The sequence below is a fragment of the Ctenopharyngodon idella genome, chromosome 5 (genome assembly GCF_019924925.1).
Source record: "Ctenopharyngodon idella isolate HZGC_01 chromosome 5, HZGC01, whole genome shotgun sequence".
In the NCBI taxonomy this organism is placed as follows: domain Eukaryota; kingdom Metazoa; phylum Chordata; class Actinopteri; order Cypriniformes; family Xenocyprididae; genus Ctenopharyngodon; species Ctenopharyngodon idella.
The window spans coordinates 3,175,983-3,200,368 of record NC_067224.1 but is presented as its reverse complement, the minus strand read 5'-3'; the positions used below and the strand labels follow the sequence as shown (position 1 = coordinate 3,200,368).

The following is a 24,386-nucleotide window of genomic DNA, read 5'->3' as shown; positions in this document are numbered from 1 at the left end:
AAGTGTAAGGTTAGTTGACTCTTTCTTGTACCAGTTATGTGCTGCATGTGAGAGTTACTGACTGTCTACATAAAGTGCTTTAAATCAGCCACATGTTGGGCTGCATAGACAGCAAGGCGGCTCACAAAATTTTGGAACAGTTCTTAAAGTCAACATGAAGTAAACATTTAACAGTAATTCAATGGCAGCTGACAAAGAAACGTACCATCATATCGAGATGTTCTTGAGGGTGAACTTGACCATCAGCATGTCCTGTTATGGAGGTAAAATAGAGGGTTTCCATGTTGACTTTAAGTGCAACTTTAAAGTACACGTTTTCTTTGAAAGTCATTACTTTTGCATGTTTCTTACATTGTTTCTCATCTCTCATCTGTTTCCATCTCTTCTTCTCCTGCACCCTCTTCTTATCCACCAATTCTCCATGATCTCATCCATCTGTGCACGTGGCTGACGTAGGTTGTGAGGAAGGTGGTCCGGAGAGGAAAAGGGGATGAAGGGGTTCAGGAGCTCATCATAGAAGGGCTTCCGCAGGATATCAGTGAGCCAGACGTTGATGGAGAACAGTACATGAGCTATGCCGTCCTGGGACGGGACAGCAAGGTGGGCTTTTGAGTTAGCAGGGCTGGTCCCACTTTATATTAAGTTTCTATTTATTAACATTTAAATGAATCATTTGATTATAATAATACAATACACTTATTGTGTACATACATGTTTTTTACATTGCACACTCTAAAAAATGCTGGGTTAAAAACAACCCAAGTTGGGTTAAATATAGACACACCTTAAATGTTTGACCAACCTGCTGGGTAGTTTTATTTAACTCAACTATTGTTTAAAAATGACTATTTGTCAGGCTTTAAATGAACCCAAAATTAAAAATCAGACACATAATTACTAGAGGCAACAATAATAATCAAAAGGTGAATATTTATTAAGAAGCAATTTAATAAATGTTTATTATTTAAATGTTCATTTATTAAACATATTAATATGTTAATTTCCAACCTATTTTGGGTTCATTTTAAGCAAGCAATACAGTAATTTTTAAACAATAGTTGAGTTAAATAAAACTACCCAGCAGATTGGGCAAACATTTAACCCAACCGCTGGGTTAAAACAACCCAATCGCTGGGTTTGTCCATTTTTAACCCAACTTGGGTTGTTTTTAGCCCAGCATTTTTTAGAGTGCAGGTTCAGATGTAAGGGAAGGGTCGACAGTGTAGTTATAGATGTAATTACAAAAACTGTAAATAAATGCAGGCATTTTTAAATATGAGTAAACTCTAAAAAATGCTGGGTTAAAAACAACCCAAGTTGGGTTGAGAATGGACAAACCCAGCAATTGGGTTAAATGTTTGCCCAATCTGCTGGGTAGTTTTATTTAACTCAACTATTGTTTAAAAATGACTATTGCTTGATTAAAATGAACCCAAAATATGTTGGAAATGAATTCATTTTAAGCCAGACATATAGACATTTTTAAACAATAGTTAGGTTAAATAAAACTACCCAGCAGGCTGGGTCAAACATTTAACCCAACCACTAGGTTTGTCCATATTTAACCCAACTTGGGTTGTTTTTAACCCAGCATTTTTTAATGTGCACCCTTAAACCTACCCATACCACCATACCTGTCCTAACCTTACCCTATCCACCTCAATAGCAGCTCAAGTGTTTTGCAATACAACATCAACACAATAAGTACACTGTACCTAACAATTAATATTTTGATGTAAGAACATAGTAGTTAAAGACACCTGATATAAAGTGTGACCGCTGGGCTTGTTGCACCGGGGACTGACAGGATGTGTTTTGAAGAGGAAAATGCAAAGTGTTAGATGCTCTAATATAGTGAAGGCTCAGTAGACCAGGAAAACACCAAATACATAAATACATACTTTTTTCTTGCATTATAGATCTTATAGAAGATGCAGCCTATACATGTGATCCACATAAGACTGAAGATTATAATTGTATCTGCAAGAATGTGCCATGAATCATTTAAAGGTGCAGAAATTAAAGAGGTCACTGAGGAAAAGGCCTTTTGAGTGGAAGAAATTGAGAGTGAAAATGTCGTGGCAAGTGTCAGACGACAATATATGCTCTGGATAATGTGAGAAACTTGTAAGCCTGTAGATACACTTTTGAAACTTTATTAAAATTGTCAGCTTGAACAATGTTCAACTTTATTATAACTGTCCTTCATATTATAAATATTTAGGAAAAATTGATGGCTTAGTATCATTTTAGGTAACTCTGGTCAGAATTGAATTGGTAATCATATCATTGGAGTTTAGTGTTTAATTTCTCTCCAGTGTATCATTATACTTTCTCTTGGGCACTTTTGTCATTTCCTTTTTTTCTTTCCGTTCAAAAAGAGGAATCAGTCAGAACCGGGATTTGGTGGTGCACACATTAAATAATACTAAACATTGCATTTTGGAAGCCTAATGTGGCATCATGGTCACACTTTAGTTTGTGGAACACATATGCATTATTAACTACGACTTTTGCCTCAATAAACTCAGAATTTACCGCTTATTAATAGTTAGTAAGGTAGTTGTTAAGTTTAGGTATTGGGGAGGATTAAGGGATGTAGAATATGGTCATTCAGAATAAGGCATTAATATATAAGTACTTTATAAGAACTAGTAAACAGCCAATAGGCTGGTAATATGCATGATAATAAGCAACTAGTTAATAGTTAGAATTGGTCCCCAAACTAATGTGTGTCATTTATAAGACTGAATATATCTGGTTATATTCTGCCATTCTTCTCTATTCAGACTACTATTCTGCAGTATTCAGTATGTACTCTATCTGTGTGCATGGAATACAGAACTATTACATCTGCCAAAATATGCAGTATGCAGAATAGCACACTGGGAAAAATGAGAGTCAATTTCCAGTGTTATAAATGAATCAGAAGCTACAGCTTTTTCTTGACTCATTATTTAATCTGACTGACAAATGGAGAGATGCTTTACACACTATATATATATATATATATATATATATATATATATATATATATATATATAGATAGTACTGTGCAAAAGTCTTAGGCCACCACCAGCTTTGTTGTTTTATCAATGTTTTAAGGACCATCCATATTTATTTTTCAGTCTCTTTATTACGATACAAACAGAAAATACAGGAAATATGTACACAAAATGTAAAAAGAAAAAAAAAAAAAGAAATTGTTTCTTCAAGCAAAAATCAGTATTTAGTGTGACCTCCTGGACTTCTTCTTTCTCAAAAATAAAACTCTGAGAAACTTCTCATCATATTTTGAAAGTTTTTTTGGCCTTCCAGTCCTTTTCCGTTCCATTTAGGTTTAAGGGACTCGGTTCCTGCTATTGCTCAAGTGTACGGGGAGGTCACTAAATGCTTGCCACTTTAGCCTGTAAAAGTTTTTTTTTTTTCTGTTTTCTTTCTGTTTTTTTAATACTGCATACAAATTTATTGTATTTTCTGGTTATATTCTAATAAAGGGACTGAGAAATAATTATATATGGTCATATCATTGCTAAAATAACATCTAATGGTGGCCTAAGACTTTTGCACAGTACTGTATATATATATATATATATATATATATATATATATTAATTAGTTTTTTTTTGTTTTTTGTTTTTTTCCAAGAACATAACTGGATATCACTCACTAAACTAAGGTGGAGCTCAAGTGCACTAAGTGAAAATAGCAGTAATTTCAGTAGCACTTTATTTTACAGTCCTGTGGTGCATATACATACTATGTACTTATTGTACTCATTACAATAACTGGGCAATAACTAGTTATTAACCCTGAACTTACCCCTAAACCTAACCTTACCCCTTGTAGTTACCTTATATTACCCAGTACTTTCTTAAGTAAGTACCTTGTAATCTTAGCGAATGATGCTATTTGTAATAAGTGAACATATCAGTATTTTCTTTGCATTAAGTGTAAATGGTATTTAGATGCTATTTGTACAAATAGTGGCACTTCAGTGTATTGTAGTAAATTATATAACAGTATGCAGTAATAACAACACATTCAGTGTATATGATTGTATTTCTTAAAATCATAAATGGATGTTGCCTTATTCAGACATTACTTGTCCTTGTTCCTAAAGCCGTCCCCTACACCTACCAGATAAACACTTTATTCCCACTATTAAATACCCATTAGGCACATTATTTCCACTTTTTGGAGTATTTTCTTTGATTTTATGTGCTCTCTGAGCTGATATGCGATGGGAAAAGGGAGAAGAATGAAAAAAGCGGATTCAAACTGGGGTCAGTTGCGTCAAAAGCTAACGTCATCTTCCTTTACTCTCCACGCCACTGATCCTGTTATCAGCGGGATTTCTTTTGCAGTTTTATCCGGCTCAATCAGACAGTGCTGGGCGGAGTTAGTGTAAATAGCCTCCTGTGTTGCATGCTTAAAAACTTTAGCACTGAATACTGCATATTGTTTCACATACTAAGCTTAAAATAGTATGCACTGTGCAGTGTATACTGTGCAGTATTTGGTCAGCAATACATTAGTGTTCCATGCTGAACATATGCAGTCTGTGACTTTTAGAAACGAAACTGTAGAGGAAATGACATCACCAGGTTGGTTCATAAGTGATTCCTCTTTATGGGCGTCCCAGTTAACCCTCATTGATAACTTCATTTGATGTTCATTATCATTTGTTTATATATGGTTTATGTCAAGTTTCCCTGTATACGCTCGACTTTAATTAAACTTCTCTTTGCCCAGACTGTGAATGTGCCCGTCTTTCTGTGTTCTGATGCTATTTGCTTTTCTCTCTTTATCCTATCCCGTTTATTTCCCCCGTCTCTCTTCCGTTCTCTTCTCCATGCCATCTCTTTGTTTTGTGTGTTGTTGCACGTTCTGCTCTTTTCCATTAACACCTCACCTAATTGTTTCACTTTGCCCTCTCCGTCTGTCCCGTTACTCTTCTTGTTTCCACTCATTCACACTCCCGTCCTCCCCTGGACGCCTCTGCTCTCCTCTCCCGCCCCACCTGCTCTCCACCGCAGCCGGATGTTGTGGATGTGAAGAGGGGAGGTGCTCAGATAGTGAAATGTGCGACTCTGCGGAGAGTAAAGCAGTGAGTGTGACTCGCTCCTCCCTGCAGGTACAGGACATTGCTGCACTTTGTGCTAATGTAATCCTGCTAACCAACGGGATTCAGTCGTCATTCTGAGCCATAAGACTGCGGTGCCATAGGTCATTACCAGGACACGGTGCCATTTATGCCAGAAAATGCTGAAATTTATAGACACCATTAGGGACCACAATCCCAACCAATATTTAGTCTAGTGATAAAAAAAATATGGGTTTCTCAGTGGCCATTTCTTAAACTATTACTTGCAATCATAAATATGCAGTAAGTATGGAAGCTTTTTCCACCACTAAATAAAAAAGGTAATTGCAACTTTTTATCTCACAATTTTGACTTTATAAACTCACAATTGCGAGAAAAAAAGTCAGAATTGCATGATATAAACTCACAATTGCATCTTATAAAGTTAGAATTGTGAGACATAAACTCACAATTCTGAGAAAAAACATCTTTTTTCCCCTCACAATTGGACATTATAACACGCAATTGCAAGTTTATATCTCACAATTCTGACTTTATAACTCGCAATTGTGAGTTTGTGAATGAGAACAAGATATTATAATGTAAGTAACCTGAATTTGGGTAGAATGCAGGGTTTTGTTTTCAGTAATGAATTTGCCACAAATTAACTGATATAATGATATAAAACAATAATATAAATAATGTAAACAATCTGTATCTTGTATCTTGTTAATAGTAAGTCATGAGGACATAACGCACCGTTCCTGAGAATGATCCGGGTCTTCTAGTTTTAGATTGTTTGAATTTAAATGTATTAAGATCAATTAAACTATTGAAAGCTTAAACATTCAGTAGTATTTAATAATCAAGCATTATAGGAGTATATAAGGAATAATATAAGGAGTTCTGTTCCAAAAATATACCAATAACCTGTTTAATTACAGCTAGTAAGTGCATTTGAACGGATTGATGCCTCTGATAGTTTATTGGACAATGTAGGTAAATCTCAGATGAGTGAGCATGTATAAGCTATTGTAAAAGCTGGATTTTAAAATACAAATGAAGCACTACTATTTAGGCATAGAAAAACATATACTAATCATGTATAAGGTGTGCCCTCTGTTATGCCGTTGGATGTTCTACTTTTACACATTTCACCTCACTGCATTAACTCCAGAATCCCTCTGACATCTTGTCCATTTCCAACTAATATATAAAAGCAGTTGTGTGCCCTTCCTTCCTCCCTTTTAGCTACAGAATAACTCTTGATTATGTTTTTTTTTTTTGTTTTTTTTAATCCTTTCGGAATTTTTGCAGGATTATATTCCTATCCTAGCATAATTTGTAATCCTAATGAGATCAAATAAGAATCCTCTATGAATCATACTAGTGTTGAAATGACAGAATTTTTGATTCTTGTTGGATGTTGTGGAATGTTTATAAAAATTCTATTGGTGTTGGAATAATGTCTTGCTACTGGACACCTAAAGCACACTACAGCGTAAAGGTACACTATATAACTTTTGGCCCTCTAGTGGTTATTGCATGCATTTTGCGGAAGAACATTGTTTTGGTTGTGCTTCGGCTCTGCGTGACTGTTTGGATGAATATGATTATCCTGCTGCTCATAAAACATTTACTACTAGACTTAAGAGATTTAACCAGCAGTTTAGATGGAAAGGATCTCAAGCTGACTAGCAGAAGATGTTACTGTAGCTTTACCCATTAATAGACATGGTAGTTCCTTGAAAATAAATTCCAGCACAGCGCTACAACAACCATAATGAAATGACCCTTCACAATAGATAATGCATTACAATGAACTCTGTTAGAGAGCTACATATGACAATTTATCTGTTGAGTAATAAAAAACACCATCTCCTCATCTCTTCTACAACTTTTCAAATCCCTCAGTTCTCGCCATCTCTAAAAAGCTAAGCTAATGTTGATTCTTGTTTTATTACACACTCTGTCACATTCTCTTTTCGCCAGCAGACTCTCCTCTGTTTGGTGTTTGTTTAAAACTTTGTAATGTATAACCTGTGCCACTCCCACACCAAACACGTGGCAAAGTAGGCAGAGCAACTTTTCTCTATTTACAGATAGAGGCACATACGGGTGAGTGACGTATATACGCAATTTCCCGCAAAAATCATCCGGTCTAAAATATAAACTGTAAGCATTCCATGGAGGCAAGTTGCAGAGAACCCAGGTGCAGTTTACTCCTATAACAAGATCAAACATAAAACAAAGACTTTACATGGCATGGCTTGGTAAATCAGAACATGAACATAACATAAGCTTACCAACAATGATACAGGGACCATACTTGACCAAGACTGAGGAAACATGAGGTCAATATATACACAGGGACTAATGACTAGACAAGTCACACCTGTGCACAATCAAACCAATGAACCAATGACAACATGTGACACAAACAAGGGAAACACGTGGCAAAAGGGAGCACATTGCAAACAGGAAACATAACAATGAGACATGAAACTACAAAAATAAGACCTGAAACATGAACATGAAACAAAACCAAAACTATACAGGACATAAACACTTGTAATCGGCTTACCATATTGAATCAGGGTAAGACAAAAAAACCTTTTGAATGAAGGGTTGATGATGTATTGACTCACCATTTAAATGTTGTTAATTTTGAACAAAAAAGTTACATAGTGTACCTTTAATTGCTCTACTTAGACTTTTTTTCTTATTGGGAAAATTTTACCGTTATAGATTGTGAAAGATCCTGTACACATTCCTTTAAGTGTTGTAAACTACTGGTGATTGCTGTCACTCAGACCTGTCAGAAAAGCATGCTGTATTTTTGTTTTATTAAGTATAGTTTAATTAATCTTACAGTTGTCCAGTTGGAAAACCCAACTGAATTCAACTTAAGATCATTTATGGTCATTATCTGGTCTAGACGGTTGATCAGATGAAGTATCAGTTGGTAGATCTGGTTTTGGACGGGTAAACCACTCTGGTCAGAGCTGGTAGACCACCTTCACTGCAAAAAAAATTTTCCTCAGTATTTTTGTCTTGGTTTACAATACAAATATCTAAACCTTCTTAAATCAAGACACGTTTACTTGAGATGCTAAATGACATAAGATATTAAGTCTTATATTAAGAAAGGGTTAGTTCACCCAAAACTGAAAATTACCCCATGATTTACTCACCCTCAAGCCATCCTAGGTGTATGACTTTCTTCTTTCAGCCACAGTTAGAGTTATATTAATAAATATCCTGGCTCTTCCAGGTTTTATAATGGGAGTGAATAGTAACTGAGATTTTGAAGCCCAAAAAATTGAATCCATCCATCAAAAAATAATCCATACGGCTCCAGGGGTTTAATAAAGACCTTCTGAGGTGAAGCGATGCGTATTCCATTTTTATAACTTTATAGACTATAATCACTAGCTTCCGGTAACGTCCGTCTGCACGATCATGAGAGAGTCGAGTTCCGGCGTATGACGTATGATGTAGGAGTAGCGTATGCTTAGGTGAAAATAGACGCCTCTGGGCAACAAACTCAAGCTTCTCTGATATTTCTTTTTAAAAATTCTCGTTGTAGACTTCTAATTTGTGACTGGTGTTTTGTTTTGCTCTATCCTCTGCGCTTCCGCGTTCATCAGTACGTCATGCGTCAGGTCAGAGGTCACTCTTCCGCCCGGAAACTAGACTCGTGTACGGAAGCCAGAGATTCTAGTTTATAAAGTTATAAATATGGATATTTTTCTTACAAAAATGCATCGCTTCACTTCAGAAGGCCTTTATTAACCCCCTGGATCCGTATGTTATACTTTTATGATGGATGGATGCACCTTTTTGGGCTTCAAAATCTTGGTTACCATTCAGTACTATTATACTGCTTGAAAAAGTTTTAAAATAACTCTGATTGTGTTTAGCTGAAAGAAGATAGTCATGTACACTTAGGATGGCTTGAGGGTGAGTAAATCGTCGGATAATTTTCATTTTTGGATGAACTATCCCTTTAATTCAAAGAGAAAACCCGTTTATTTTTCTGACCCCATTGGCAGATATTTTGTTTTTCAACAAAAACTCACTTAATTTTGATCCATTTTTCAGCAAACAAGACTTAATATCTCATGTAATTTAGCACCTCAAGTAAAAGCATCTTGATTTAAGGAGGTTTAAATATTTGTACTGGAAAAGAAAAGACAAAAATACTGAGTAGGAAATTCATTTTTTGCAGTGTAGGATCAGCTCTTATGCTCCAAAACATAGACTAACCATGTCAAACTTCTATTTTGGCCTTAAATCTAAATGCAGTGTCATGATTCTGCAGCATCTTAACCTCCCTCTCTATTTTTCTAACCTCCAGGACTTGACACCTAGACCCAACCCATCCTTCACTGACACATGATGGGCGTCAAATAAAGAAGAAAACAGAACTAGAGCGCTGGTGATAGGCAATGGATGTCAGCTACGAAAAGAGATTTTAGGACTTTTTTTAAACAAGCAAAACAAACACTAGAGGCTAGAGGCATGATTTCTTATAAAATGAAACCAAACAATGAAAAAAAGCAAGCATTTGAGAAGTGCTTTCTGTAATCTCAATATCAGCATGTGAAAGTGCTGTCGCATGGCCTGCCTTTACATACAGCACTGACTGCAAGCAATTATGAGGTGAGAAAATATTGTCATACCGCAAGGGCTGAAAAATGGTGCGGGGAAGGACTTTGGCCAACTGGAAGTATATGCTTAAGGTCGTGGTTTGGGGGGGCAAGTGGGACACAAAAGCTAGTTTTAGTCCAATCCAGCAAGAGTTTCCTGAAATTTAGTCTTCCAACTGAGTCCAGAACACACTTCTACTGAGGAGGAGTCTGACCCTCTTGTACTGATATTATATACCTAATATGCACTCAAATATGATGTGAATGTACTCTCTGTGTGCGTGTGTTCCTTTTCACAGCCAAAAAAAATGAACAACCTATGCGATGATTATGCTGCTGTCTCAATACTTGCTCCTGAAGTCTTGTTCAGTCCAATAGTACATGTCTTGTGTATTGTAAAGGTATAATTGTGTAGCAAATGAGCTGTGAAGTCCTGAGATATACTAGGCTCAAGGGTCACAATTTGTGCAGTTTAAATGTTTTTCAGTGGGATACAGTACATTGGACATCTTTAAAATCACTGTGGGGCTCTATATGGACACGTTTGCAGATTATTTTTTTGTTTTGTATACATAGCTTACCTCTGTGTCATATGAACCCTGAGCTTCCTCTTAATAACATGATATGCACAGAGGAACGTAAGCATTATATTGACATTCACATTATCCACCGTAAACATTTGCTTCATTTCAAATAACCGCTAGTAGGACGATTTCCTTCTGTATTCTTGTGAGCAAAAAAAAGCAATAAAAAGTGTTCATTAGTTTAATACGAATAGTTAAACGTCTAACCTTTCAGTGAAGTAAAATTATTCAAAGATAAAATATAAAGGCTATCAATAGATGATTTGCAATTAATCTTGTAATTTATTTTGTAGGTAACAGTTAACAGTAACAGTAAACCAAGACAAAAACAACCCAAGTTGTGCTGGGTTAAAAACAACCCTCTTTTGGGTTCATTTTAGGCAAGCAATATAGTAATTTTTAATCAATTTAATCAAACATTTAACCCAACCGCTGGGTTTGTCCATTTTCAACCCAACTTGGGTTGTTTTTAACACACAGCACTTTTTAGGGTGTACATTAGTTAACATGAACTAACAATGAAAACTACTTTTAATGCATTTATTAATCTTAGTTAATGTTCATTTCAACATTATTAAAATCAAAAGTTAATATTATTTAATGGGTCTGGGCTGACATGACCTAACAATGAACATATATTAACAGAGATTAATAAATACTTTAACAAATATATTGCTCATTGTTAGTTAATGCAAGTTATTGTAAAGTGTTACCAGATGTTGAATCGATGCCTTCTCACTATAGAAAGGCCTACTTGTAGAGAAATCTTAAGGAAAAACACTACAACTGAATGAAACCATTTCAACATATTTAATGGCATTAAACAATAACATTGGCAGCCCAAAAATCAATATCATTTTCATCTAGACATGTCACAATTATTGGCATCCCTGCAATTATCACAGTTCCAGTGATTTCCATTCAGTCTTCATCAATCCTTCCTCTTATATAATATTTAAACCCTTATATCCCATATCCATTTATAACTTAAGTCCAAAGTATACTTTTATGTGTAAATATGTGTGTATGCACACAGACAACTGAAACTGTTTGGCTTATATTTTGACGTGTACCCATCTAACAAAAATATGTTCTTAGAATGTTTAAGTTATGAAAACGTTATTTCTGAATGTTCTCAGAACGTTCACAACATCCAGTTTTTTAAATGTTTAAAAAATGATTTTGTGAACATTAGAGAAAACATGGGAATATGGGAATGTTTAATGGGAACTAGAGGGAAAAAGGGGGGGGAGTAGTAAGCAGTAAATGTTTAAAGAACCTTAGACTAACGTCCAGCTAAAATGTTTCAGAAAAATGTTCCATGAATGATGTATAAATAACATTTTTGTGCTAATGTTTTGATAATGTTATTAAAGACTAGATAACTTTGAATGAACGTTCTATTAACGTTACTGGAAGAACGTTCCTGTTATATATGTTTCCTTTTTCCTCCCTTTGGGAAGAAAAGTAAATAGAAATGTATAAAAAACGAAATCTAAGTGAGAATTAATGGCAATTAGATGGTGTTTACAAAAATTTTTCTTTGGGTATCAATTATTGGTGAAATATTTAATAATAATAATATTATTATTCTTATTTTAAAACAACTTTATTGAAAGGTTAGATTTTTCTTCATCTTTTCAGCATAACAAACATTAGCTAAAAGTATATTTTTCATTGCCTTTTTGTTCACCATTACAGGTGATGCCAATAATCATGGTCTGCACCATACATATATATATATATATATATATATATATATATATATATATTGTATTATATATATATATATATATATATAAACAACACAGTCTGTGTCATTTCTCTTTTTTTCTCAATAATAAGATTAGATGCCAAATAATTTTATAGGCACTCAACAGATGCCTGGTAAAAATGTTTGCCTCTCTTAAGCTTGATGAAGACACGAAGCCACTGAACACTGTGATCAGACTGTCCTTCAGCAGAACAGATCTGACTTCATACACACACACACACACACACACACACACACACACACACACACACACACACACACACACACACACACACACACACACACTGAACTATAATGTGGATTATCTGGATTTGCACTTAAGTTATCCTTCTCCAGCAATTCAACCACTCGTATCGTTCTTCAGGAGGTTTTTTGTAACAACTGCCAGTCCAGTTGTAGAGCTGTCGGATTCATGCACAACTCATTACTATATCTTATTATGCAAACAGTGATTGGTTGGCCGTCATCTCTACTGACGCCCTCATTATCAGATCTAACATCGACTACAGTCCTTTTATGGGTGGTGGTTGTTAACAAAACCCTTCAAGGCTTATATTTAGATTGACTTTATATTGAATTAGCAAAGTCATGCAATTTTAACTCGCACAAACAATCTCATTTCAGTTCAGATGTTTACTCTTCATTTTATGTTCTGAGTACAGCATAAATATTTATCCTGAAATGATCCTGTGATGAAAATCTTAAAAACCTCAAATTCAAGCATCTCAGATGTATGCAAATAAAAATAAGATTCTGTTAATATCATAAAAGCACAATACCAAATATAGGCCATTTATTGTAGCATTGTATTTTATGCCTTAGCATTGTTATTCAGTCATTGTTATCTCTTGTGTAACACATTGATATTTTCAAGCATCACTTTAAACTTTTATGATCTCAAATTATTAATAAAATCATTTAAAGTAAGGGTGCACTGATAAAGGAAACTATAAATGCATGTCTTCCATAAAAAATATCATTTTACTAATTGTTTATTTATTTTTTTATTAATCTGATTTTTTTATGTTACTCGCTGGGAAAATTACTTCCCAACCATGCAGTAAAAGTCTAATTTGTTATACTAGTAGATCTTTGTTCATATTCTGTGTGCTAGTGTTTCAGATGTTGTCATTTATATGGTTTGGGTTTTCTAGCCAACTTTGAAGAATTTAGAAATTCTAGGCAACAAAACAAATCCACTCAGTCCGCTGGTCCTCCTCCCTCGAGTCCCTCCCTGAACAAAACCCAAAGCGCACAGATCACAGTGAATCAGACGGGCCGGTCCGTTCCAGTATGGCAGCAAGGATACGTCAAATTAGCAATGCAGTTGTTTGATGTCTAAGCAATGGTTTAAAACAACCTCGAGCAAAAATGTGAACTGCTGCGAAATGAGAGAATATTTATACTCCTATTTACTACAGAATGATTTGAAATCAATATAAACGCAATAGCATATTACTTATGAAAAGGAATGCAAAATGCACACTTGCACAGAAAAGATGTTTTTAATACATCTTTTAATACATATATATATAATTATATTTAATTAGAATGCTTTGCACTTGCAAATGGGAATTTATGACCTGCTATTTGGGAATATGGGAATACTTTAATGTCATGGATGTACTTATAGCATCTTAGCAAACAAGACTTCAGGGGGTTGCCTGTGGGAATATTGAAGCATTGTGCTTCTTTAAAGTTTCGTTCATTTTATTTATGTATTTATTTTTATTGCTACTATAGGTCTTTGAATCAGACAAGGTTTTAAATGTCTATATAAATATATAGAAATATTCAACCCTGTACACCAGCTGAAGATACATTTACAGAATTAATAAAGAAATAAAAACTGGCTTTTTGTGGTCATCCTTTTTTATATCATATTGTTAATATGTGAATTGAAATCAGTTCTATACCATTGTGTCTGTTTTACTTGTGCCCCTGATTTCTAGCATATGGATAAAAACAATGAAACCTCAAAATGCATATTAAAATAGTATAATTTAATGCCAAATGCTTGAGCCCTGAAGCCCTTTTAAGTGAAGCCATTTGACAGTCATTGTAAGCATGTTAACAGGCTGCACACCTAATGGCAGCTTTATTGTACACCAAGTTTGCAGACCACCCAACTCTTATAATGACATCTACATGTAATGTGATGATCCAGACACCTCTACACACCACCCATCCTTCAAATACTTTTGCTTCTTAACACCTTTTACACTTAATCTCCCAGCCCCCATCCTGCTTTGGGGGCAAGAATTGGTGCTTTCATGAGCCAGACAATGTGTCGTCCGTTGAGAAGATCTGAAGACAAGCAGCATTGCCCTTATATTTCAACCATAATGTGCATTGTAAAAGAAATTTCCGCATTCAACTTAACAGTTTAAGGCAGCTACTGAGCTTTAAGTATAATCAAATTGGCTGTACAAGTCATTTCAACTAATTTTTTAACATCTTGTTAAAAACTTTTAAAAAAAAATGAAGTTTGAAGAAATGTGTTAAATGATTTTGATGAGTTAAAGTAATGGAAAATATGACCATATCATTTTTGTGCTGAGTACACTCTAAAAGATGCTGGGTTAAAAACAACTCAAGTTGGGTTGAAAATGGACAAATCCAGCTGTTGGGTTAAATGTTTGCCCAACCTGCTGGGTAGTTTTATTTAACTCAAGTATTGTTTAAAAATTACTGTGTTGCTTGCTTAAAATGAATCCAAAGTATGTTGGAAATTTACATTTATTAAAATGTTTAACAAATGAATATTTATTTAATAAGTTTAATGAATAATAATTAATAAACATTTATTAAAATGCTTATTAATAAATGTTCACCTTTTGATTATTATTGTTGCCTCTAGTAATTATGTCTGATTTTTAATTTCCAACCTATTTTGGGTTAATTTTAATCCAGCCATATAGTCATTTTTAAACAATAGTTGAGTTAAATAAAACTGTCCAGTACGTTGGGTCGAACATTTAACCCAACTGCTGGGTTTGTCCATTTTCAACCCAACTTGGGTTATTTTTAACCCAGCATATAGCGAAATGTCAATTTTACTCAATGTAGAACTTTCTTTAAAAAGAACAAATTTATCAAAGAACCACTTGAGTAAACAAATACAAAGTTCTGTCATGAAACTCTAAAAGGCACAGGCTGATAGGTCCTTAACTCAATCTGCTTGCAATCACATCATTCTGTATAGGGCACAGCTGATTGGTTCCTGCTATATCAGTAGCCAATAAGCTCGCTGCTCAACTCTCAAATACTTGGTCAGTGTCTGCTATAGCAGTTTGCAGAGCGCTTTCAGAAACCCTCCCTCTTCCCCAGCTCCACCTGTATAGATTTGCTACAGGTAATTCATGTACTCTATATTGTACAGCAGCAGCATGTCTTACTTGCTCACAGCGGTGTGTTGTGTGTGTATTGGCAGTAGCAAATCCCGAACTTGCTCTGCAGCAGCAGCGTAGCAGATCTATTCCGCCAAGACCAAACATATCAACATTGTCATATCCATTACCATACCAAACACTCCGAGAGTTGTCATGACAGAAACATACAAATGAGAGATCAGTATGGCTATCTACTAGGGCTGCACGATTAATCGCACGATAAGAAAAATAACATTGAAATCGCACTTAAACACGATTCTTAGTGCGATTATGAAATTGCAAAGGCTGCGATTGTTTTTTTATGCGCAGCTTGTCAATGAAGTATGGCTCCAAATGCTAATCCATCTGAAAGCACTGCGAGTTTGTACATTTGAAAAAGCAACACGTGTCAAACATCTTTCCAGACATGAGAAGCATTTATTAACATCTTGTCCAACAAAAGACAACATTTAATAACATGTTTTTACTCCAAACTCACTTCATAACGACAGTTGAGCATCCTTCTGTGAGATGATGTGGGTTCTTACACAGAATATGGCAGTCGTGTTTTTGTTAGTCATCTTTAATCAATCAAAGCATTTCAATCTTCTGTTTAGATAGTACGATACCCATAGGGATTTCCGGGAATGACGTGTTATCTACTTCTATGGCAGGGCACATTTGGAGTTTTTGCGCAAGAGCGCCCTCTGGCTTTCAGATGGAGAAGCATTTAGTACTGATCACAGAGCCGTACAGCTCTGACAAGCTGCGCATAAAATAATCGCAGCCTTTGCCAAATCGCGTGCGGTTTAATCGCGATAAATCGTGCAGCCTAAAAATGATGATTGTACAAACACAAACAACATAAAATACTGAAATAATGTTTTGCTTTATTAGTTTGTTTTTATATTTTCTGTAAAACTTTATCAAGCCTGCTGATAAGATAGTAAAAAAACACGAACACATTTCACATCACATTTTATCACAATACACATTACACTTTCTTAAACGTAATACAACCATATGTACATGAAGTAAAAATATACACTCCTTTAAAAAAAATCCAAACACAAAATATTTACAAGTGTTTCTTTTAAATATTAAATATTTCCATACTTTGGACAGCATTTCATCGGTTCTCGTTTGAAATTCTCCAAAAAAACGTGCTTTAGTTCAAGAACAGAACTGTGGAATGTTTTTGTTCACTCTTAGGAAAAAAGGGGTTCTAAATGGAACTCTAGGGTTCTTGGCTCAATTTTAAAGAACGCTTTATGCCAAAAAGGTTCTATATAAGAACAAATGTCTACCTTTTGCATAATTCTTCTAGTCATAAAGTGTTTACGAGCTGTTTACTTCATAAAATTAAAAATGAATTAATTCAAACTAAATCCATATAATGACCCCATGATGGGAAGTTTTTTGTTCTAAGAGTGTATATATTATACATATATATATACATATATACATATATATATATTATATCAGCCCACTGAAAGTGCATCGTCAGCTTCTGTGACAGCACAGCAACAAACTTCACTGACAGCCGCATTCCTCCACGACCATGTCCTCGTGGTGGCGCATGACCACACCGTCGCCTTCATAGTACAGCATGGAGAGGGGGCTGAGGCGCGTCGGCACACATGACGGACAGGTAACGCGCTCCGGATGGTAAAGCTTCAACAAGCTCTGGAAAGAAAGAAAGCAGCATGCTTTATCACCCCATATGATCCTAATAAATGTCCCTTATTTAAACGCTATAACGTTTTTCATTCGACTACTGTTAAGTATCTCACCTGCATATAGGCGTGGTTTGTTGGGTTGAAAGACTCGTCCAGCGGACTTGGACATTCGCCTTCGCAGCGGTATGCGTTATAACGCTTCGGGTGCACGATCCATTCATCCCATCCAATTTGATCAAAATCCACCCACATATCAACTCGCCGACAGAGCATCCCTTGTTGTTGCTCTATTCCTGTCGCGTTTCTATCGTCCGTCTGAACCCGCATCCTTTCGACCCGGTTCCTTTTTTGGCGCCGACCTTGAGCGGCGTCTGGAGCCCGGTTCAGGATGACATATTTGGAGTGCGCCACTGTATTGATTAAGCTGGAGGCACGTTGGCCACTGTGGGAAAATTGGTTTTTGTAGAAAACTACAATCATAACTCGTTCTGCTGTGGGATGCTGAATTTTTCGTCGCCGACTTTTTGTAACCGGTTCAATTAAGCCTCCCCCGCTTCCAGTGTCCACCGTTAAGTCTTCGCCGCTTCCAGTGTCTTCTCCGTCCGCTGGTGTCGGGACCTGCTCGGGTGCCTCCGTTCCCTGATTCAACCAGTGTTCGAGAAGCTCCGTGACGTTGAAAACTCTCCATGTTGAAGTTGGAGTGCCGGGCACCGACTTGATGCTGCCCAGAAAAAGTCGCTTATCGCGACAAAACACCGAGTCCGATTCACAATCCTGTTTACGCAAGTGGAAGATGTCAACAATAACGCGCCTGGATGTAGAAAAGGCGGGAAGACGGATGCGGAGCTCCGAAAGTTGAATATTGTCACTCGCTGAGAGGGAAGACATGTCAAAAGTGACGGTCCATCGCTCACCAGTTTGGTGACAGTCTGGAAAATAAAGAAAATGTTCGTGTCACATCTTGAAATTAGCTACTAATTAAGGCAGTAGAGGGAATAAATACCAAGGAAACTAATGCCGTTACACAAGACGGAATGATCTTGTGTGAATCGGTTAGCCTACACTTTATTTCGATGGTCCACTTTAGTCATTCTACTAACTAGGCTAAGTAACTTTGCAACTACATGTCAACTAACTCTCATAAAAGTATTAGACTGCTTAATATCTGCTAACACTTTATTTTGATGCTCCCAACGGACATTATAGGCTACTGTCTGTAACTTTGCAACTACATGTCAACTTATTCTAACTCGAACCCTAACACCTAACCTAACAGTCTACTAACAGCTTACTACAGTCTACTAATACTCTAATGAGAGTTAGTTGACATGCAGTTGCAAAGTTAGGCTACTATAGTAGAATGTCTTAAAGAATTAGTTCATTTTCAAATGAAAATTACCCCAAGATTTACTCACCCTCAAGATATCCTAGGTGTATATGACTTTCTTCTTTCTGATGAACACAATCGGAGAAATATTAATACATATCCTGATGCATCCGAGCTTTATAATTGCAGTGAACAGGACCAACGAGTATGAGCTGAAGAAAGTGTCTCCATCCACATCCATCCATCATAAATGTACTTTACACGGCTCTGGAGGGTTAATAAAGGCCTTCTGAAGAGAAGCGATGCGTTTGTGTAAAAATAATATGCATATTTAACAAGTTATGAAGTAAATATCTTGCGTCAGACCGCCTTCCGTATTCTACTTATGAAAAAAACGGAACCGCCATCGCTCAAGTTAAGCTTTTTTGAATACGGAAAGCGTATAACATAGTAATCTTTTTGAACTGCGAGAGTTTTACACTTTCTTTGTTAGTTGAATACGGAAAGCGGTCTGGCGGAAGCTAGATATTTTACTTCATAACTTGTTAAATATGGATATTTTTTACACAAACGCATCGCTTCACTTCAGAAGGCCTTTATTAACCATCCGGAGCCGTGTGGAGTACGTTTATGATGGATGGATGTAGATGGAGGCACTTTCTTCAGCTCATACTCGTTGGTATCGCTCACTGCCATTTTAAAGCTCAGATGCGTCAGGATATTTATTAATATTTCTCCGATTGTGTTCATCAGAAAGAAGAAGTCATATACACCTAGGATGGCTTGAGGATGAGTAAAGCTTGGGCTAATTTTCATTTGAAAGTGAACTAATCCTTTAAGTAGACTATCGAAATAAAATGTTACTGAATTACCTTCCTTTTTCACAATAACATACTGAAGATCCATAATATTTGAGGTTGTAGGCTATTGTAGGGGCATATAGCCTATTGTTAAGAATTTCGCCATAAAATTTAATAGACTTTCATTTTGGTGTCCATAACAAGTATTAAGGATTCTTGCAGCGACTCAGATTCTAGCCTATAATAAGTTACATCACTGAAATATATCGGAACGCGACGAAAGTCAGAGTGAAGAAAAATAATAATAAATTATATTAGGCTATATATAAATAATAAATTATATATATAATAATTTATAAGCAAACGAAGCCTAAATGTAGAATGTCTAAATAATTTTTTATTGTGACATTATTTGCAACACAATACACATATTACTATACCATTTTAAATAGCGACCGTATAATTCGCAATTTTTACTTTTACACTTCCCATTATTTACGGTGCTCAATAATAAAAACTTTGAATTGGGTAATGAAGTACAATCAGTGTATTTCTTTCAACAGGTTTCGAGAGATTCACTCAGGTTCTGTCAGAGCCAAATGTCAGAACACTGTCAGGATGGAGGAGCTGCTTGACAAGAGATGTGTATTGAACCTCGCGTTCTAACAGACGTCTGAAGGGCTAATACACACACCCGTGTACATAAAACAGCCAGCTCTTTAAAGTTGAATAAGCATTGTGACACTACTGAGTTGTAAAATCTGAGGGTCAGATAGCTCAAGAGCGACGGACCTGATAATGAGCCCACGAGTTCCCCAGATGCCGCGGCTTTACTCCTCTTTAAAACACGTGTGTTCTTATTGAATACTCCAATCAAGACTTTACCAACGTGCTAACAGCACGAAAACATGTCTTTCTGAAATGTTATGCAGTAGTCAAATATTGTTCTTTCAGGCCTAAATTGTTGGCAAATTACAAAAGAAACAAAACATTTTATTTAAAAATTATGTTATGTAGCACTTTATTTTACAGTTCTGTCGCATCTATAGTAGCTAAATACAATAATCACTCGGTACTAATCCTGAACCTACCTGTAAACTTAACCTTAACTCATGTAGTTACCTTTTTATTACCCAGCACTTTCGTAGGTAAGGACGCGTATGTACACGTATAAGTGCACGTATAAGGTAAATTCAGGGTGACTGGGACCATTGAGATGAATTGGAAAAGGTGTCCCAATCAACTTGAATTCACCCATAAAACAAAATGCTACCTATTTTGATATAAACTATATGGTCCTGCATTTGCATGGCACGTCAAGGTAGCCTACTTCCAAGAGCAGCCTACCATGGACCAAACCATATAGTCCACATGGATGTAGACTACCATATAGTCCACATGGATGTAGACTACCATGGTACCATTTTGGTAAGGTGGTACAGTAGATTTGATTGCTTGAGTACATTTAATTTTGCATACAAAATAAGTTAAGCAAGTTAAAGCAAGATGGGTATATAGTGCATGTTTTACCTTGAGCAATCAAGCTTAGGACGAAGTCAGACTGCTGAAGAGTTGGGCTGTCGACTCTGGCTGGAGTAGTTGCCATCTTCCCGCTGAAGTCTCTGTATAACTGCATCATGTACAGCGGGTACCTCGGATACGACTGGAGACTGTAGTCGGAATATGAGCCTCTCATGAGCGCGCCGGGATTATCGATCTTCACGCACTCGACTTGTATCAGAGAAGCCACCAAGGTAGCGAACAATATGATTGGCCGGATCAACATTGCGAATCAATGAAGTTTTCAATTGCGCGTCCGATTCCTTCTCCTGGCTCGCCTGTGGTCCGAGTGATCGGGGTGGCCGAGCTTTGGACAGTGCTTTTAAAGCGTGCAGCTGGCCCCTGATGACCCCTGTCATCCTGTAGTGTCCGCGGAATCCCTGTGATCCATGAGGCACATCAGAGGAGAGCAGAGCTGTCAAGTTCACTGCTTCTCGAAACTGTGCAGGCTTTAAATGCGCGAGGCGTGAGACTCTCGTGCTCTAATGTGCCCGCGACATCCTTTGATTCTGGGCCACCCAAAGGTAAACCACCTTGTTAATTCAACATTTGTTTTAATATGAATGCAGTACAGGCAACATTAAATTACGAATAGGCCTAATTATTTTAAGGCTGTTGCAAAATGATTTTTTACTGCAAATTTGGTCGCTATAATTTAAGCGCCCGTGGAATACACAATCAGTGATTAGTCTGGGATTCTGTAATATGAAATTAATATAGCCTAGCTATTAGACTTTACTCATCCATCAACCCATATGTTTGGTAAGTGTTATGCTATATTCGAAAGGAGCCTATATAAAGGGCTTATAAATATGACATAAATAATAGCTTACAGTTTTTCTTGATTGCTAACACACTATAACTGATTAATTTGACACGATTATATATATATATACAGTGTGTTGGGGAGAGTTACTTTTAAAAGCAATGCATTGTAATTTTGCAATAAAAATTCTATGACCAAAAAAAAGTAATGCATTGTGTTACTCCCTAAAAAAGTAACTAATTGCGTTATTTTATGAAAAATAATGCATTACTTTACTTTTGCATTACTTTTTCTCACCTAGGGCTGGGCTTGCTTTTGTGTTTTTTCATAACAAAAAGGTTATATTTTTGGCAAATGTTAAGGCACTTTCACACCAAAAGTGAAATGAATAAGCCTCAGGCTGAAGGAAACGCATATTTACGCCTGTACAGCAGAGGACGCAGCTAAAACAAACCTTTCAGCTGTGCTGCAGTTCTGGATTAAAGAAGAATAGGATGCAGGAGAGAGAGTTCAACACTCTTAATTCTAAATCTAATCTAAAGTCATTTTTGCATATTAGTGTGGTTGAATTAGATCATTGAAGGTCAGCAGCAAAGACATTGGTTAATAAAGTGATTAAATACATAAAGTATATTTGTGTAATTTAATATAGTTAATTATTACAGATTAGAGATTGCATTTCACTGTTTTTATTTATTTTGAGGAATACTGAATGTTTTCATGCAAGAGAGATGAGTAAATGCATGTTCACATTTAGTCTAGAACTACAATAACCATCATGTTCACACAGCGAACACACGTCTGACCTTTATTTCTCTCAACATGGAGACAGGAGAGCTGTCAGTCAATTAATGGGAACTTTACTAGTTATGTTATGTTACTTTACTAGTTACTTGAAAAAGTAATCTAATTACGTAAGTCAAGTTACTTGTAATGCATTACCCCAAACACTGTATATAAACTCAAGTGTCACAATGTGAACTCAAATAGCAAACATTTATCCATGAGTAAATGTAGCAAAACTGATCAGAATCTCAGGATAATATAAACAGGAGCACAGGTGATTATGCGCTTTAGAAAATGCATCGTAACACTGGAGAGAGAGCTGAAAAAATCATCTGGACGTTTGTATTACACATACAGTATAATTGCAGTACAGTACTTTAGATTAGGGAAATTTTACAACTCTGTGTACAGAAAACTGTAGCAGATGTACACTCTCAAACTCGTGATTGTCAAATTTATTTGTAGCCAATTTTTTTTACATGTTCTCTATTTTTGCAGAACTGAGAAATGATTGGGAGGTAGAGAAAGTGTTTTGTCAGAAGACAAAGAAGCTGCTATAGTACTGTACTCTGTAATTAAATTTGGCTGAAGGTGCAGAGGATGACGAAATTATTTATTTTTTACTGTACTGTAATTGACAGTATACTGTACTGTGTTCATATTCATGTTCTGAGATCATATTCACTTCTTTGGTATTTAAACTTTTAATCCACTGTAAGGTCACTTTACTGTAGTGTAATAAAAATTAATTTTACTGTATCTGCACTTTCAATTATGTTGTATACTGCAGTTGACATTGAGCTGCAAAATTATTATTATTTCCCAGAGGTTTTTGTTCCAGTGTTATGAATCGATCTCTCTGGTGTTCTCTAGGCAGGAAAGTAGTCTCTGTGTTTGTTTGGTTTTGTGTGTCATCTGAGGCCAAAGTTTGATGCTGACAAAAGAGAATATGTTTTTGACTAAAATATTTAATTCTGACCTGGAAGTTTGAGGTTTTGTGCAAGTTGGTGTGTAGTTTTGAGATTGTGTTTATATAGTTGTGATAAAATGGTGAATTGTTTCATGAATTGTGTGTCAGCAGTTGAGAAAAACTGTGCTGTCCAGATCCTCCAACTGCTAAATTGTGCACATTTTTACAACATAGATCCTAAAACATTCACGCAAAACTGTAACCATTGTTTGAAGATTTGGAAATCTGGAGAATGTTCTTTAAACGGCTTTAAATTCAGTTTAATGTCATAACACATATGTTAGCCTACATTTGCAAGAAAAAGTATGTGAACCACTTGCAGAATCTGTGAAAATGTGAATAATTTTAACAAAATAAGAGAGATCATACAAAATGCATGTTATTTTTCTATTCAGTACTGTCCTGAGTAAGATATTTTACATAAAAGATGTTTACATATAATCCACAAGACAAAAAAATAGCTGAATTTATTAAAATAACTAAGTTCATAAGTTTGTGAACCATTGATTCGTAATACTGTGTGTGGTTACCTGGATGATCTACGACTGTTTTTTTGTTTTGTGATGGTTGTTCATGAGTCTCTTGTTTGTTCTGAGCAGTTAAACTGAGCTCTGTTCTTCAGAAAAATCCTCCAGGTCCTGCAGATTCTTCAGTTTTCCAGCACTTTTTGCATATTTGAACCCTTTCCAGCAGTGATTGTGTGATTTTGAGATCCATCTTTTCACACTGAGGACAACTGAAGGACTCAAACACAACTATTAAAAAAGGTTCAAACATTCACTGATGCTCCAGAAGGAAACACGATGCATTAAGAGCCGGGGGTGAAAACATTTGGAATTTGAAGATCAAGGTAAATTGTATTTAATTTGTCTCCGGGAAACATGAAAGTATCTTCTGTTGCTTCCAAAGGGCAGTACTAAATGAAAAAAATTGATATTTAAACAAAATAAGAAAAATTTGGACATCTTCATCCTGTTCAAAAGTTTTCACCCCCCGACTCTCAATGCATCGTGTTTCCTTCTGGAGCATCA

General features: G+C 35.9%; 2 protein-coding genes across 21 annotated transcripts in view; one reads left to right on the top strand and one right to left on the bottom strand.

Moving 5' to 3' along the window:
• The window catches only part of ank1a (ankyrin 1, erythrocytic a), a 144,228-nt gene extending 130,280 nt beyond the window's left edge, over positions 1-13,948 (top strand). For 14 of the 20 annotated variants that reach the window (XM_051895822.1, XM_051895826.1, XM_051895819.1 and 11 more), the window contains 3 exons: positions 457-600; positions 5,040-5,137; positions 9,447-13,948. In XM_051895822.1, the coding sequence (XP_051751782.1) occupies positions 457-600; positions 5,040-5,114 (219 nt within the window). In that variant the 3' untranslated portion in view covers positions 5,115-5,137; positions 9,447-13,948. Of the gene's footprint in view, positions 1-456; positions 613-1,919; positions 4,758-5,039; positions 5,138-9,446 lie in introns of those variants that run through there. The other 6 variants (XM_051895835.1, XM_051895832.1, XM_051895831.1 and 3 more) reach the window with 5 other exon arrangements.
• Positions 13,949-16,337: 2,389 nt separating this feature from the next.
• Positions 16,338-23,660, bottom strand: spaw (southpaw). The gene is made up of 3 exons (XM_051894305.1): positions 20,804-23,660; positions 17,261-18,075; positions 16,338-17,153 (listed from the first exon to the last, which is right to left on the bottom strand). The coding sequence occupies exons 1-3, from the start codon at positions 21,057-21,059 to the stop codon at positions 17,001-17,003; spliced, it is 1,224 nt and encodes a 407-aa protein (XP_051750265.1). The 5' UTR covers positions 21,060-23,660; the 3' UTR covers positions 16,338-17,000.
• Positions 23,661-24,386: the final 726 nt, after the last annotated feature.

Bases quoted from the DNA above. Each gene is read 5' to 3' on its own strand.
- spaw (XM_051894305.1), bottom strand. From the start codon at position 21,059: ATGTTGATCCGGCCAATCATATTGTTCGCTACCTTGGTGGCTTCTCTG. The intron at 18,076-20,803 runs GTAAAACATGCA...TTTATTTTCCAG, and splicing joins CCTAAGCTTGATTGCTCAAG to ACTGTCACCAAACTGGTGAG. The intron at 17,154-17,260 runs GTGAGATACTTA...CTTTCTTTCCAG, and splicing joins CAAACCACGCCTATATGCAG to AGCTTGTTGAAGCTTTACCA.